Here is an 18,732-nt window from a genome sequence, read left to right as displayed (position 1 = left end):
GTCTGAATTCGTATTCAGACTTGTTTAAAATATGTGGAATTCAAATAAAACAAAAAGGAACAGTTTCTTTTCAGAATCAGCAAGATGGAACCTACTTCCGGAAGTTTTCCATTCATATTGATCAATAATTTCAGATTTTCGATATTTTCCATTATGTTTAATTAAAATTTCGCGACCAACCCCCGTATAATCAGGTAGTTTTGATTTGATTTATTGGAGTACATTTGAAAATTGGTCATTTATCATTATTATAATAGTTATAGGGGAGTGGCTATTAGATCGAAAACAAGGTTCTATGAACTTGCTAATACGATGTTAACGACCGATTTCGTAGGAAATACACATAAGAATTAATTGATTGTGGTAAGTAATCTCAGCGTCAACATTTTCTAAAACGCGACAGGTGATTGGATTTTTTTTATATCATCGTAATTTAATGTATCGTAATAAATTGGAAGGTGACAATCACTTTTTCTATCTTTAAAAACAATGAACAGAGGGTGTCTTATAAGTAATGTCGGTTTTCACATCATCTTTACGAATAAAAAAGATAGGTACAGGATCAAAATAGAAATGGAATAGATTTTAAATACGATCATTGATATTGGAATGAGCACCCGTTTCATTGGAACAAGCATCACTTCTAGTCATATATGTAATACTTCTATATGGACAGTTTTTATAAGTGAAAGCTGTTCGAACTAAGGAAGACAACGATTTCTCTATCCTCCGAGGTTTCAGCTCGATTCTGCGCATTCTCAAGCATGCGTAGTATAGCTAAAGTGTTTTGTACGAGAGAGAAAATGAATATTGTTGGCACCGTAACATAGGGCTTCTAGTGAAGTCATCTAAACGGTCATACGATAAATGATGTTTAGTATATTTTTTTGACTTGGGCCAGCCAATTTTATAGTATATTCTCAATTAATTGATGTTTAAAATTCTTCTTTAAACCCGAAAAGAATTATTCTAATTGTGTTTATTACTTTTTGTGTGTGATAAAATAACAAAAATTCCCTGAAAGCCAAATATAGGTGGAGAGCTGGTGTTTATCATTACAAATAAAGTTTTAAAAATCACCATCGATCCTATGTGTGCTACAAAAGTTATTCGGTGTCAAATGTCAAAATTTGAGGTTTTATCAAAAAAAATTTCGAACCAAAATTGTACATCTCAAAATTCTCTACAAAAACGGTCTGCATGATTTTTTTTCTTAGAGTTACCATTCCTGAGATATCGCGATTCTAAGAGTCACATTGTATATTTCTCAGATTCATACTCTTTTAAAGTCTACTTGAACAGTTATTCTTCTTTGGCTTCTTCTTCTTTCTTTCTATTTCTTCTGCTTCTTCATAAATTGTTCAAATGTGGATGAGTCATTGGTCTCTTCATTAAAATGACAGGAATCTTCCTCTATTGTACTCAACTGGACATGATTCGCCGTTAAAATCTACGATTTTTCGTCACGTATATGTTTGATACGTTTTTCAATATCCACTTATTTATTTTATTGTTTATTTTCTGAGAAAAATTTGTAGTCTGTCTTACCTTCCACGGCGGGTCATTTGACTGGTAGTACGATTTATACATTGTTTTAATAGTTTATTTCTAAGATTCAATGCCAAAACTATAAAGTGCCTTCCAGAAAATGGTTAGGTTGGTTACAAACAAGTTTAGTACAACTTTATTGACAACAGTTGAATTTGTTATAAACTAGGATCATTTATTACTATTGATAAACAATTGTTTCCAACGAAAGCAAGATGTAGATTCATTCAATACGTACATAATAAATTCCTTAGTCAATAAAAAATGTTTTTGTTTTTTTCCACGGACTCTCTTTTCCAATACCACTCTATGGAAACTCCTTTGTATGGCAGATTTGCCTTCCTAGGTTAAAGCCTACTCAGCCTGCTAATAAATCCAACAGTGGTTGTCTTGGTTGGTGTAGCTTGAGGTGCAGAGTTTCCGAAAATAGAAACTTTTTGGGTAGTGAGTTTTTTATTTCCAAAGAAAGCAATGTGCCAAATACGTGTCCAATAAACCGAAAAAATTTGGTATAAAATTTTGGTTAGTATCCGATGTACGTGGCAAATATATATTGAACGACTTTGGGTAAAGATAAAAGTAAAGAACCTTCAACTCATTTTGTAGGATGTGGAAGAAATATAACCACGGACAACTTTTTTACACGCCTACGTTTAGCAAAAAAACTGCGATTGCTAGGACAATTAGAGCAAATAGAAAAGAGCTACCAAGATTTTATTTTCTCTTGCAGAACGTAGTAAGGAACCTTTGTATGAAAATTAAAAATTCTCAGTTCGTTTCCTTCAAACACCGCTAACTAATTTCGAACTGTAACAGTATTTTCTGTGACGAGTATACGTGACTCACCAAGTAACCCATTCGCCTTTTTTTGGCTAGTTGTCCTCAAAAAAATTTGTACTCGGAATTATTTTGTTGTAATAATTTTTTGAGTTTCGTTTACGGTTCGCACTTCTAGACCATCGGACCGAGACTTTTATAGTATGGACGATTGTGTGCATATATATATATATATATATATATATATATATATATATATATATATATATATTATATATATATATATATATATATATATATATATATATATATATATATATATATATATATATATAACCGTTTGTCCTAAAATATTATTAAAGGGAGATAACAATAAGTTAACCTAACCTTGCCCAGCGGCGTAACACTTATCAATGTAAGTTGGGAAATATATTTGCGCATGCGGGGGGAGATTCTTACTAAAATTTCAGCCATTTCGGACGGTTAATTCTTGTTTGATAATGGGGGGAGGCCAAAATAAATCGAAAATGAAGATCTCGCTTCGTTTTCGAGATATCGATACTTAACGTTAGTTCAAAATTCGCTTTATTGAGCAGATGGCGGTCAATACCTCGTTTGAAATGAATATTTTATCACTTCAAATTCAATATGAATCTTGTAATTCAATAAACAGAAGATTTTTTATTTAATTTTCATATTATTTACCCTGATACTGAAAATTATGTTGAAAAAAACAGATTTTTATTACAAAATGAACCATTTTTGATGAATATAAGTTAACATACAATAAATACATAAATGATTTGATGTTTTTCATAAGGAATTGTCGGTTGTTTTTCATTATATATAAAATAAAAAAAATATTTAATGATAGTTTGAAGATTTAATTAGTAATTTAATGTAAAAATATCCTCTTTCGAGCAAAAAGTATGTTCTGAATGAAGTTATTTATTTTCGTTTGTTTTATAATCGAAAAGCCAGACTACTGTAGTATTTTATAATTATCTTGGAAAAGGCGTAGCCCCCCATAAGAAAAAAAAATAATAATAAAATAATCCTCAAGCGAAGAAAAATTTTTTAGACAATTTTGGCTGTAAAAAATTCAAGATTTTTGAACTTTTTACACTCGAAGTGCACCACGAGAATGTTAGGTTAGGTTAGGTTGATATATATAAATATTAAATAAAAATAAATTTTTCCAACTTCAAGTTATCGAGATATCGAAAACGAAGCGAGATATCAAAAATTTTATTCTCTATTTTCGACTTATTTTGGATAAATTTACAAAATGACATAGTCAAATCCAGGAACCACGGAAATCGTACTCGTGCCGTAAATGGTATGCAAGTCGTGGAAATTTTTTAAAAATTGAGTATTGAGCTGTCATTGAATATTTATCCAGAGAGGGCTATATGGTGGGTGTTCAATCTCTGATTTTTCGATAATTTTCAACGCAACTGTCTAGGAAGTCCGAGTAATTATCACGTTGACGTTTGATTCCTTAAAGAAAGTTAAAATTTTCGGTGCTTTTTGATATTCAATTAACAAGAGGGAAAAAATAAATATATTAAATTAAAAAAGTGTGCTCAAGTTATAAAATAGAATAAAATCGAATTTCGTCAAAAAATAACTGTTAAGTTAAAAATAAAAAACTAAAAATTTCACTTTGTATTGTGAATACATACTAAAGTTGTAGATCTTTTCCATACGACTTGTAGTTTTGCGGCAAAAAAAACTCACCCTTCCACTTTCGGACCTCATATCGTCAGTAAATTATTTTTGTTATATTGTCTTCCTTTCCTAACGGATTCCATCTTATTACTATTTTGTTTTGTTTTAAAAAATTATCGATTATACAGAAGCTTCCTTACTAAATTTGTAGATAAATTCTTACTCATTCTAATGCTTTTTCTAATTTCATTCCAAGATTTTTCATCATTATCTACTAATACATATTAAAGTGCCAGTACCACCATCACTTCAGACTTATTAAAATTATTGTTGCGTTCTACAACATTCTATTTAGTTATCGTAAGGAATGTAATGTACAATAAAAATTTTTTAAATATGGTCAGGATATTAATAATGCGTATATTATCGCACTTAGTGGCCTAATAAAGATATACATGCTTCGGACGTGTTAACAGTTGCATTTTTGTTTTGTTTTTGATGTGTTGTGTTTATCATATCGAATGGATTCTATTTGTTGTATCGAGGTTAGTAAATATTTTAGTTAGTACACTAAAGGTATTTTCTACAAAAAATGTCTTTTTGATTTCTTTTAATGGTGTTTTTTCACACCAAGTATCAAAAATGTAAGGGGGCTTAGAAAATTGAGAAAAGTGAACACAAATAACTCTAAACTCTGTTTAAATGACTTTTTATCAATATTCAATATGACTACTAATAATAATTTAGAAAAAAAAAAGAATTTATAGACACGATCTATCTTAATTACATTATTTATTTGTACATTAATTATTCACTAACACTTACACACTAATACTTAACATCTAATTTATTTATTAGTTTACTTGCCACTATAACATTAAAATATTATATTCTAGAATCTTCGTTTCCTTGAAATTTCTACTTTGCCCATATAAAACAAAGGTCTTCTTTGAAATCGACATGAGATTGTTCATTTGATCATTGGTTGAAAACATCCTTAACATGTTATAGTATTTTATTTACACCGATACAACAAAGTCCAGACTTTTTAAACTTTACACCATTGTCTATTATATACTGCTTCAACTATTTTCTTCTGTTCTTCACCTTCATGTTTCGAATCAACTAATTCTGCTATCGAATAAAGACTGACTGACTGATCAACTGACCTCGTGTCGTCCCTAAACACCTTTCATTTAAAACAATCTTGATGAATGTTATCTTCTATTACTTTCAAAATAGACATTGGTAGAAGGATGGCGAACTCTCAGGACTGATGGCGAACTCTCAGGACTGATGACGAAATGTCAAAATATCTAACCTCAAAACTAACAGTTTCATGACATTGGTAGAAGAATGGCGAACTCTCAGGACTGATGACGAAATGTCAAAATATCTAACCTCAAAACTAATAGTTTCATGACATTGGTAGAAGAATGGCGAAATCTCAGGACTGATTGCGAAGTGTCAAAATATCTAACCTCAAAACTAACAGTTTCATGACATTGGTAGAAGAATGGCGAAATCTCAGGACTGATTGCGAAGTGTCAAAATATCTAACCTCAAAACTAACAGTTTCATGACATTGGTAGAAGAATGGCGAAATCTCAGGACTGATTGCGAAGTGTCAAAATATCTAATCTCAAAACTAACAGTTTCATGACATTGGTAGAAGAATGGCGAAATCTGAGGACTGATTGCGAAGTGTCAAAATATCTAACCTCAAAACTAACAGTTTCATGACATTGGTAGAAGAATGGCGAACTCTCAGGATTGATGACGAAATGTCAAAATATCTAACCTCAAAAATAATAGTTTCATGACATTGGTAGAAGAATGGCGAACTCTCAGGACTGATTGCGAAGTGTCAAAATATCTAACCTCAAAACTAACAGTTTCATGACATTGGTAGAAGAATGGCGAAATCTCAGGACTGATTGCGAAGTGTCAAAATATCTAACCTCAAAACTAACAGTTTCATGACATTGGTAGAAGAATGGCGAACTCTCAGGACTGATGACGAAATGTCAAAATATCTAACCTCAAAAATAATAGTTTCATGACATTGGTAGAAGAATGGCGAACTCTCAGGACTGATGGCGAAATGTCAAAATATCTAACCTCAAAAATAATAGTTTCATGACATTGGTAGAAGAATGGCGAACTCTCAGGACTGATGGCGAAATGTCAAAATATCTAACCTTAAAACTAACAGTTTAACATCTCGTCAAGATATCTCAATCGCATATGCAACTCACAATATATGTTATAAATGAGTGCAAGCAACGTCTGGATTTGAAAATTTGAACCGAAAATATTTTATCTAATAAAAGAGTGGTTTTCGTAGAGTTGATTTCAGAGATATAGTTTGTTCAAGCTGGCCCGACCTGCTGATAGAGAGAGAAAGAACAACGGTATGCTACTCTCTATCTCTCTACTCTGTTCTGATTGAATTGCCATGACTTCGAAGCTTGGAGTGAAGGTAATGACAAAGGAATCAAAAGCGATTAGCGAGAGATAGAGAGTGATGAACCGAAGCTCTTTCTCTTTATTGTAATAGTACAATCCCACTTTAATGTTTCTTTCTCTATTTTTGATATCAACTTATGGTCGTTTCATCTATCCGAGGGCATGTTATAATACATATAGGTACATCTCATATTGTAATTATCATTAAAAATAGATGTTTCCATAATATCAATATCAAATCATCAATTTAATTTACAATCGATTTTACGATACGACAAAGTTCTATAACCTTAAAATTTTCATATCGTTTATCCTAACACGATATCATATAGGTCAGACTGTCTTTATGTACACTGGACAACACATAAAATTAACGAACATATAATCAAAATTTTATTTATTATCTTAAACTTTCAAATTTATATTTACATCACTTTCGTCGTAATTTGTTGAACCCTTTCATGAAATGTAGGTCGATGTCCTTGAGACTTTAGGTGAGGGTGTGACTCTGTCCATAACCTTGAATGTATACTGTGTTCTTGTACCCGTGGGTAGATTTAATAATAGTTCGTCGGGTTGTTATTGTTGGAATAGAAACTCGATTTTTTAGATAAGAGCTCAAACAACAGATTTCAATTCGTGATATATTCGTTATACAGGTCCAATAATAAACGCCTTGCGTAAATTTTCTGATAATATTGTTTGTATCCATATTTATTTACCTGTTATTTCATTGGCGGAGAGATGAAAAATTATTCGATAGAATTAAACACAACATTATGATCAAGTTGGAGTTTCTGGAACCGTTCGTGATATTTATATTACACAATCATCAATACTAATTGTGCGTGTTGGTGTAGTGAAACCTACAGTCTCTGAAGATGATAACTTGGTTATCGAAACACGCGTTATACAGATGTAATTATGAGTGTTAGTGTAGGGGTAGTGTAAAGATAAATCCTGGGATCCACATATATCTTGTGTAAAGTGTATGAAACTCCTATTAGGTGGGCTAAACAAGAATCTAGACATTTGCCTTTTATTCAAAGAGAAATTTCTCAAATTCAGCGAGGCAAAAATCAAAGAGGAAATATTTAATGGTGCACAAATACCGGTATCTACTGAAGACTAAAAACCTTTGAAGGAAAGATGATCTGGAAAAAGTAGTCTGGAAACCATGGAAGCGGAACATTATAAAGACTTGAACTTTTCGTAGGAAGCTTTAGGATGTAATTTAAAATACATATCTTGCACTCTTATCTGGATTTCTTCCTCGAGAATTTGGGTACTGTGAATGACGAACAAGGAGAAAAATTTCGTCATGACATTTCCTTAATAAAAAAAGCTCTATCAAGAAAAAAAAGTCTGCGATAAGCAGTGGCGTGGTGAGATTAATTTAATTCATAAATTTTTTTAAATAAATGTAGCAGATCCAGAATACAATTATACCAGTTTAGAAACATTGCGTCAAGTTTTATCAACTTGTAGTTTTAAACACAAAAATCTGAATAAACGGATGGCAAGGATCGTTCGATCGCGACAAGATTATTGGCGTCAGATAAAAAACTACCGAAGTTCTAATAGACACATAATTTGTCTAGATGAAACATGGTTTGATAGTTATGATGTAGAAAATTTCGGTTGGGTTGGCAATAGTAAAAATGGCTGTTTGAATGGGCCCCGTTCTAAAGGGAGACGCATTATGATCGTACACTCTGGAATCAAAGAAATAATTTATTGATATCTGGTAAAAAATTGAAAACTGTGCAGCTGATTATCATGAAGATATGACAGTCAGTGCCAATCGCGGCAACTCCTTAAGATACCAAATAGTAGTAGGAACAAAGCTCAAATTTTAGCTGAAAATATTCCTGTCAACGATCGTTGAGGCCCAACAAACAAAAAATTCCCTACTGTTATTGAAGGTAGAGGAAATTTATTATATTGACAAGCTGTGCAAAGAACAAGGTCATACTTTTCCTATTGCATATTTAACCCTTGGTTATGGGTAATATGGGCTAACGTAAAATTAGAATTACGAAAATGTGATTAGTCTCCAGAACCGAGTAAAGAGGTTGTAGAAGTCGCGAAGAAAGTTCTAGCAACAGAACGCCAAGAACTTCGGAAAAACATGTTATCAAAGAAGAAGTATGTGGTATCACCCTGTTTACAACCCTTCATAATTCAATAAAATGATGACTCAAGTTCAGACGATTCTGACTATCATTATTATTTATAAAGATATAAAGGAATTGAAATGTTTTCTTTTTCTTTCGTTTTATTTGCAAATAATTTATTTTCGTTTATGGTTTTCGCTTTTAAATTTCGTTTTTCAGAAAAGAAACGAGTGGTGTATAAAAAGGGCTCAGTTCATATCTACTACCTTGTTTAAACCAAACTCCCTCCCCCCGGGCATGTATATTTTATTCGTCTATTTACGTTCTATAATCTAATTTTCAGTTGTAGCAAGTTAATATGGTATAATAATGATTTTTTTTAAGTTCCAAGTGCATCTGTCTAAATAACGTCGTATAATGATTCGATTGCCTTTTAACGAATACTTTCTTGCATAAGATATACAAATTTTTATAATATGAGGTATCTACGCCTATGGTAGATGAAACAAAATTGTCGGCAAGAGTTTTTATAATCTGCAATTGATATTGGAAGAACTATACGCATTGATAAGTTAGACTCAGAACTCATGGACCGCACAACAAAACCCCTCTCGTGAATCATTCTATCTGGTGGTCAAAACCGCATGAAAATCCATTCAGTAGTTTTAGACTTTATCGGTAAAGACAGACAGACGCAGCTGATCACTTTGTGTTATATGTAGTGACGAGAAGAACTTGGTTTCAATCGATTCGTTAGCCGCTACAAAAATACGTCAATTGTGCTAATTATACGTAGTATTATATTGAAACACGAGACCATAACGTTTCAGTCTAGATAAGAAATTTCTACCAGTACTGCGCAAATTACTTACCACCAGTACAATTCCATGAAGCGAACATAAATAACAGTGATGCGGTTCATGTCGTTATCAAAAAAATAACGAAAATAACATAACTTGTGTGATGTGATATGAATTAGTCTAATTTTTATTTATCGAGGTAAAAGAATGGCTGTTTTGTTACAGACCTGTCCACAGTTCGTTAAACTATCTGATTTGGAATGTCAGAAACCGAAAGTGGACTTAAATTTCACACCGAGGATGAGCAGGTAAGGATTACATCGTATTCTAACAAAAATTTATTTTTTACTGTTTTAACGAAAACGAAACTCTTAATCAAATTATTGTAACACACAAAATATGTAATATATTTTTAGTATTTATTATAAAATATGTTACAGTTTTGGATAAAATTGAAATTAAATTATTTACAAAAGTGTTTTGTAATTTTGGGATCATCATTTCCCTAAAATTATACAGAATACGATTACAAAATTTGCATGTTTGTTGAATTGAATATACGAATGAATCTTTTGTATATCTTTCATATATGTTTATGAAATCAGTCAAGATTCACGTGTGCAGAAAAAAATCAAGATTCAATTACTATCTAAAACAGAAGTATTTATTTTTTTATCCTTTAAAACTACGTTTTAAGGATTTATGTTCTAACCTAAACAAATGAGCGTAGATTTGAAAAAACAATATTTTCAAATTTTGGCAGTCGAAACGATATTTCTAATACAAATATCGCGTAGTTCTTAGTAGGATAGTGAGGGGCCAAGGTCCACTGAACATATAAGTCTTCTAATATTCCCGTCGTGCCCGACTTGAAAGAAAATCCAAAAATAACCGCAATTATTAAAAAAAAAACATTAAATTTGATTCTTTTGCAAAACCTAACCAAATACCATCTATTTCATCTAATACATTTGTCCCATTATTGTTCTTACTATTTTTTGTACTCATCATAGAAATGGCTGACAGCTTCTTCCTCGCATGTTTCTTAACCTCTTCAATGTTATGGAATCGGTGTAATATTACAAACATTCCTCGTATTGATTGTAAATTGATGGTACATATAGGGTTTTCTATTTGTGACATATCCAAATATTTTTATATATAACAATAATAACATAATGATTTAAATATACGAGGTATATCCAAGTTGTAAGCTCCGTTTCTATTTCAGCAGCGCTGCGTTCGCAGATCAGAACATGCGCGGCAGTTACTCTGATTAAAGCAGAAGAAATGTTCGCCATTTTCGGATCGATGCTGATGACGTGTTCTTCATAACTCTTCTTTATCCTTTTAGCTTCAATTGAAAATACCAACGCTTGTGAAATCTATTCTGTTATTCGTTTTCCGAATCCAAAGAAATATAAACCAAGTCAAATTTATCGGTAATTTTACAGTCAAAATGCTATTAGTTATGATAATATGGGTCAAACATATGGGAACGCCCGTGTTTGTTTACTGATAAACTGGTTCCCGCATTTAAAGAAAAGCTTAAGATTAACTGTTCGTAAAGTTTGCAATTACTGCTCTTGCTATGGAATATCCGCAAAACTGTTGATCACTAATTCATGAAATTGTTAATGAAATTTCGAAAACTTTGCTTACGTTGGGTATCAAAAATTGGGTATCTCACTATATCCCAAAAACTAAACATCGATTAATGGAATGGAAGTACACATCGAAAGTTAAGTTTAAGCCAATCTTAACACTTCGAAAACTTATGTGAGCTGGTTTTTGGTACAGAGAAGGCTTTTTTTCATTGATTTCTTACTATGAGACCAAACAATCAATGGACACATTTACTGCTAGACAATCAAGAAATTGCGCTGCGCAATACAGAACAAGTACCGAGGATTATTATCGAAAGTGTTGTTTTTTTTTTCACCGATTTCACCCTGCAAACGTGACAAATAAAGTATTTGGCTAGAACATGTTTGATCATCCTCCGTACAGTTTGGACGCTGCTATCAACTTTAATCTTTTCTTACACCTAAAATTTTTCCTTGGTGATCAACTCTTCAACGATGATGACGAGCTAAAAAAACATATTACCTCATAGTTAAAAACGGCAATATTCTATGAAGAAGGCATTCAAAAACTTGGCAAATATTTAAAAAATTTCGAAAAGGTTTTTGTAGGATAAATATTTTTTCTGTTTTATATAATCAAATGATTATACCTCGTATTTTTTTGGTTTTCTCATTTTGTTTTTAATCCAAAACGGTTTCTTGGTTTATCGAACTTCTATTCAAAAGTCAATAACATTTTCTCGATATGTTTTAATGCAACGCTTATCATTTGGGCGATAAAACAAAGCAGCAATATCAGTTGTAAATGTTTAAAGGTTAACAATATTCAACTACATCAACTTTTTTTATTATTATTTGTGGTCTAACATATTTCAAATTAGTGAAACATTCTTTCAAAATAGCGGAATAACTGAAATTCGATAAGGATAGTGATGTCCACTTTACAGATCCATCCCGGAGAGCTCATGGGTGGAAAGTCCTCTGCTGATGTCACATTCTGTAGGCTACAGGAGCGCGCCACACCCATTGGAACCAGAACACAGCGATAATAATTCAGATTCTGAAAACGCAAAGAAAAAGGAAAATTCATATTCACAACCAAAAAAAAGTGTCAGGAAATTAGGAACGGATCTGCTCAGGATGTTTCTGGAAGAAATCGGACCCGATGTTGTTGTAGAAGTCGATGGTCATAAATTGAAGGCGCACAAGTGTATTTTGGCATCGAGATGTCAATATTTTGCGGCCTTGTTGAGCGGAAATTGGTTGGAGAAGAACGGAAACGTGATTTGTTTGGAGGTAAGTGATTTACAACAATTCTAATATTAAGAATTTAGGGTAAAGTAAAAGTAAACTGTTATATGTAGATAACAGCACGCTTTTACAAGCAAGGGTAAATTAGGGGATTAAATACTTCGGTTTCAACATTACTAGCTGTCTGGGGGTAGTTTAAACTTCAGTTTAACATGAAACGGAGGATCATAACTTTTTCAAATTGCTTACATAATTTGAACTAGACGATGATAATGAAAAAGTTATTGATGCGAAAAAACAAGAAGAAAAACACGTTTTTGTTATTTTCATTTGCCCACTATCCCATTTTTTCCTTTTCCTGGTAACTGTATCATTTTTTTTAGATTCGATTGTTCTTTGCTAAAATTTGTTTATACAACTTATACAACAAATATTAAGGGCCCAAACTTTCATGAAATTTTTTTTGGCTACTTGCAACAAAATTTCAAGATGGCACAGAAAAAAAACACCCTATTGTATACTTAAGAACACCGGTAGTAGAACGATTCTTAAACTCGCTTTAATATGTACACGTTTCCATGCCATTTTTAAACGTGATTTTCCCAGTATACCTTCAGTCTCTGAAGAGGGTAACTTGGTGATCTAAACGCGTGTTAGACACTGTAATTGTTGGTGTAAACAGTGTGCCCAGTACAGAAGTAAGACTAAAAATGCAAGGCGTTAATTTCTTGCACTTAAGTCCTGTTTTACCAAAGTCTCAAAGAACTTGCTAATCGTTAGGTTAAAACTATGATTATTACAAACAATTGGAAACCAACATTATATATGAGACAATTTATAATAACCAATGGCCCTTGCCTAACATAAAATTATCCATAATTCGAACTTTATCCATAACTTAAACAAAACGTGAGTCATTATTATAATTTAACATCTATTACATATTACCAAATGTGTCCTTCAACTTGTATGAATAAGATAATTACGTTTTTTTTTTCATAATTTCAAATATACCTAATTGAATCACGAGCGCTGATTTTATCTATAGATTACTAATGAAGTGTTAAATTTAAATTTTTTTGTTAGATGAACAGGAGCGGACTGGGTTTTTAATTGCAAGGTTATAATTCAATTAATAACGTTTAATTTTATTAAATTGAAAAAATATATTAGATATTAGCTCTCGCAATCGTCTTACAATCGCAGGACCGAAGCAGTAAAGAAAAAAGGGTTAAATTTATTTTATTTTGCTGAAGGGATCTAATGAATGGGTATAAAAACGATGTCGGGTTTAAAATTTTTAAATGATTGGGCACGCCGTAACCTAAATTTACTACACGTCTCTAGAATTCATAATAGCACCGATATAAATTTTTAGAAGTGGGATATTTCTCTTATTTCTTCTTGCAACGCATCAATCGTTTGCTTACGTCACCGGCGCCGATCGAATTTCGCCCGTCAAACTACAGCAGGATCCATGCCGCGTTGTTTTATCATCCTATCGCGTAGTATTTTATCAAGTATAAGTAATCGGTTTTGTTGTAGTAAATAGGTACTTTCATTTTTTCAATAGCATATTCCAAACTTAAAATTTACAATACATATTATTGTAACAATAATGTAGTAGTTTTAAGGTGTTACTTGTGATTTGATTTTTTTTGCATTGGCGTGTCGTCCATACGGGATCTACCCGGAATATTATTTAATCAAAAAAAAAGGTGCCACAAGTTTTTTAAAACTAATAATTTTTAAAATTCACGTTAAACATGGTGCAAATTTGACTTTTGAAGTATTCCTTTTAAGTGAAAAATAAAATGACATTTCTTATGGAAGTTAGTTGATACCTTTTGTTAGTTATCAAGCGTTAACTAAATTAAATTAATTAATTTTTACTCGAACACCATAAGTCCAATAAAATCGTATTTGCTCCAAATTAAATGTAATATATTTGTTTAAACTTTCACAGTTGGTATCTCAAAATCAAGAGGTTCCGTGCACATAAAAACTTCTTGTTTTTACCCCATGAATATGTCATTCTATCGATCTGTCTGTTCATCTGGTACATACCGCGGATTTTAATAGTCTTAAAATCGTTATTTTCAGCAACATAAGAGGCATTTGCAAAGGCAAGTCGTCTGAAGAACCACGAAACAACCCCCGCTCCATTTTTATCAGAAAATCAACTCTTTGTCGTCAAAATAGCTACAAGTCACTCTAGCTAATAGCATTTTGTCAAACAGACCGGCTCTCCTACACAATCGGCGCTGATGACGTAGTACCTATGTGAAACGGATCTTGGGCAGTATAAAATATACCTCTCGAGTTTGTTAATACTAATCCTAGCCCATTATGCAGAATCAACCCATACAGCACTTGGCCTTCATTCCACAATTACAAAAAGGTGTTTAATTCACTATGTCGTTGCAAAAACATAGATTCGGTTTGATTACCAGGTATCAAGGCCAATCGTGGTCAAATATTGTAACTCCAACAGAAGAAAATACTTACATCAACGACGAAACAACCGAAGTGTCGTAATTTTTATCAACTAAAGAAGATAAATCAGAAGAAAGGAAGAAAAGGCAAAATTAATTGAGATATTTGATTAAAACTAACAGACCTGCACATGAAACCATTTTATTTTCTAAGATCCCAATGAATGTTATATTTTAAATTAACTTTATCCTCTCGACCACAGGGTCCTCTCCACTGATTCGCCAAGTCTTTTGGAAATCAAAGCATTCAATACCTGTTTCTTTGGTGTTTCAATTATCGTTTTCGTCTTTACCGACAGCATTATGATCTCATAATAAAAATATTTGAAAAGAAAATAATAACAAAAAGGTCAACTCTCTAATAGCCACTGAACACAAAATAATATCAAAAACACACTAAAACCCAGTAAATACGAACATTCTGATTCCAGCGTGACGTCATGCGTGAGACATGTCAAATTTGAGTGTTCAAAACGAAGTTAAACATGAGGTTTGTTCTAACTGCTAGTTTGGAACGGTTATTGGAAGCGTTTAAAGGATATTTTCTGTGCAATCTCCAGCTGTGCACAGTACTTTCTATCAACCAAGTATCGAAAAACCGTCTATTGCGCCGAATCGTCACCGTACCATGAACGCTTTTTTGATAGGTTGGAACGAACCTATGATATTCTTATTTTAGTTTCCGAACAACGGTGGACGAGATACTATCCGGACATTCTGATCTAATCATCATGATCTAATAAACGAAACCATATATAATTTTATTAAATAATCTGGCTACTTATATCAGGATTTTGAAAAAAGTTAGTAAATCTGTAGTCTTTTATACAAATTAGATCATGTTCTAATTATATTACTGAAATAAAGAGCAATACAATGTCAGGGAAAATTAATAGTGGTCTGTTGTTACAGACGCGTTCTTAAAATAAATACATTTTACGGAAATGCGGTTTCTATAGTTCAATTTAGAGAAACTGATTTAAATTTACGGAATATTTATTAGTTTTGTAGTTGCAGTTGATTGATTATTTTTATATAATGAAATAAATCAGATGATTCACCTTTAGACATAATATTTACGTTTTAGTTCTTATTTTTAGAAATACAGTAGAATTATTTCTGATTCTGGGTTACGTATGCAATCAATAATGGAAAGCTTAATTGTAGGTAACAGTCGATAAGTGAAATCTTATGAACGAGAGATTTTGCAGACGGGTGTGTTTACATATTTCTTAATTCTTAATATCTCCTATCTAGGTATATATTCTCGTGAATGAATGGTCTTGATTTATTGATAATGTATTTTTTCGTCCTAATTGTGATATGTGCAATTAATTTTTAAAATAAATCATACTTTATTCAATTAAACATTCATTCTATATTATAAAAGATGTTCCATTGACGAAAAAAGTAGCTACCAATGTAGTAGGGGATAATATGAAAACCCACAAAATTCTGATCGAGAAGCAACAGAGGAACATCAAGTTTTCAAAGAAAAATAAAATACATCCATATAAAATGATACCAATTCATGAAAGAAGATTTCGATGGGAGAACGTATTTTTGTAAATTATCTAAATTTCACCGATACCCGACCCAGGGAGTTCGGAGTTCTAAGTTACCTTCTTTTGGGAATTCCAAGTGTTCTTTCTTTTAAAACCTCCTTATGTCTGTTGTGTCTTTGGACGCTTCAGACGTTGTTAACCGGCTGCAGTCCACTCGATGATGATCGTTTTGATTCCGTAGTGAAATGATGGATCCATGTTTCATACTTTGTCACATAACGACGCAAAAAATCTAATTTATTCGTGTCAACATGGTTCCGAATCATCAACACGTTTTTTATCGACGCGGCATCTACTTTCAAAGAAGCTTTCTGGTCAAATGTGCGTGCATAATTGTTAACACACTGCCTCCTGATGTCTTCACGGACTCATCTATCCCAAGCAATTTTAGTTTACAATTAGATATAACCAATTTGTGGACTTTTTTGACGTTTTCTGGAGTAATCACCTCAATTGAACGACCAGAACGTTCACCATCGTCGGTGTGTGTACGACAAAGTTTAAATTCAATAAACCAGTATCAAATGGTTCTTTTCGATAGAGCAGAGTCCGGATAACACTTCTAGAGCCATTGCTGAGCTTGTACAGTATTTTTTTTAAATCAAAAAGCAATGTTAAATTAACACACGAAATTGTTTTGAAAATAACTAGAGTAGTTTCACTTAAACGACTGTCACTTTTTATTGACTAATCGAAACGTCATGAAATTTACCACTTAGTCTTTTGAAAGTTGGAAAGCGTCATATGGATTTGATAATAGCAGTGTCATCTATGTGTCAGTCACACGACTTACTGAGTGATGTAGTAGTCGCCATTAAACATAATTATTTTCAATCTCAACATTTAATCTGTTTTTGAATCGATTTCTCTTTGACCCATTTGTATAAACAAGATCTTAAAACGGGAAAGTATATTTGTAGTTATTAACAATTATAATTCTTAGTTTATATATATATATATGTATCGTCATCGCGTCAATAAAGTAATGGGAATATGATCGACCTACATCAACGCACTTCTCTATTTGTATTCGTCACTAATTAATTAATTGGCAATATTGCAAGTCAATGAGAGGTAATGAAAGTCATTGTTTCCAATTTATTGAATCGTCAATTGTTTGTCGATAAATCATAAAGAACAATTACGAGAGTATATTATTAATCACATTCGGACAATTTGTTTATTAAGGTTGAACAATATTAGATTATTTCTCTCCAGCACGTGTTGATTGATATAATGGGTGTGAACGAGGGAAGTAAACAATAAAAAAAGATCAATTTCAAGAACTTCGTTAAGTATAAATGATGATAAAGTTGCATGTCTTTATGATGGTTATTCAATCAATCGATCACCTATCGGCTGGGTGCGTGGCGAACACGACATCTGACGGTCCATATAAGAAATAACAGTCTCAAACAATAATTTGTAAATTGATGTGCATTACAAAAAACTTCGATCGTGTTGCATAAGTTAAAAAAGTGATTATGATGAAAAACTAAGTATAAAAAATATCCATAAATTTTTCTAAGATTTTTCTAGAATTCAGTGTAAATAATCGTGACACATCATGAGTGAAATAATAAAAAATTGTTAAAATATAAAAATTTAGTGATTTGTAAATTTATAATATTTCAACTGGGTTGGCAATAATAGTAAAGGGTTTATTTCCATGAAATGAAGGGATTTTATCTTATTTTCGTATAAAAACTCATTTGAATTTTTTTTAACGTTCTTTAAAAAAGATTGCATACATTTTTTTCGTAAAAATTACCGTTTTCGACTTATTCAATTTTCAATTTTTCAAAATCTTCGATCCAACATTAATAAATCATAACTCGGTTTGGATATATAACAAAAAAACATACATTAAAAACATAAAAATTCTTTTTTGTAACAAAAATTCAAAATTTCAACCACGAATAAGTCAAAAAGTAATGATTTTTCGAAAAAACTCGATAAAATAATTTGTGCTCAGAATGATTTATTTTTTCTACGATTAATAGAAACTACCTCCCCCTAGTTGGAGTGGTATTCACCCCCAGAGTAAAAATATATATGAGCCCAGGGTGAACTTTGCTTTTTATGGTATTTTTTTCAAGTAAATCGATGCGTTTTGGTGGAAATCAGAGATAAAAACCGTTGTTCACTGTACTATAATAAAAATACATATGTATAACCTAAAAATGAAAGTTCACGCTACTTTTTTTTTTATTAATAATCGCCCATAAAATTTATTCCGTATTAATTTGCTTATTTCGTGAGTTTAAAATGTAAACAGAAAATTATTATGAAGAATACACAGATAAAATTTGGTAAATAAAAACTAATTACGGTAACAATGTAGACAAATTTGATTTATAACGTCAATAATATTTGTCTAAAATAAACTTCATTGTTTAACAAATGTTGGATTGTTTGTTATTCGTTGAATTCACGCTCGTAAAATATAATAG

General features: G+C 31.8%; 1 protein-coding gene across 1 annotated transcript in view; it reads left to right on the top strand.

Moving 5' to 3' along the window:
* LOC130440916 (uncharacterized) overlaps positions 1–18,732 on the top strand; it is a 42,840-nt gene that overhangs the window by 10,522 nt on the left and 13,586 nt on the right. Inside the window, exons 2-3 of the mRNA XM_056774284.1 lie at positions 9,608–9,690; positions 11,916–12,264. Coding sequence (XP_056630262.1) covers positions 9,608–9,690; positions 11,916–12,264 — 432 coding nt within the window. The remainder of the gene's footprint in view (positions 1–9,607; positions 9,691–11,915; positions 12,265–18,732) is intronic.

This window comes from Diorhabda sublineata, chromosome 3 (genome assembly GCF_026230105.1).
Source record: "Diorhabda sublineata isolate icDioSubl1.1 chromosome 3, icDioSubl1.1, whole genome shotgun sequence".
In the NCBI taxonomy this organism is placed as follows: Eukaryota; Metazoa; Arthropoda; class Insecta; order Coleoptera; family Chrysomelidae; genus Diorhabda; species Diorhabda sublineata.
Note: the sequence above shows the minus strand (reverse complement) of the source record. Positions and strands in the feature narration are given on the sequence as shown.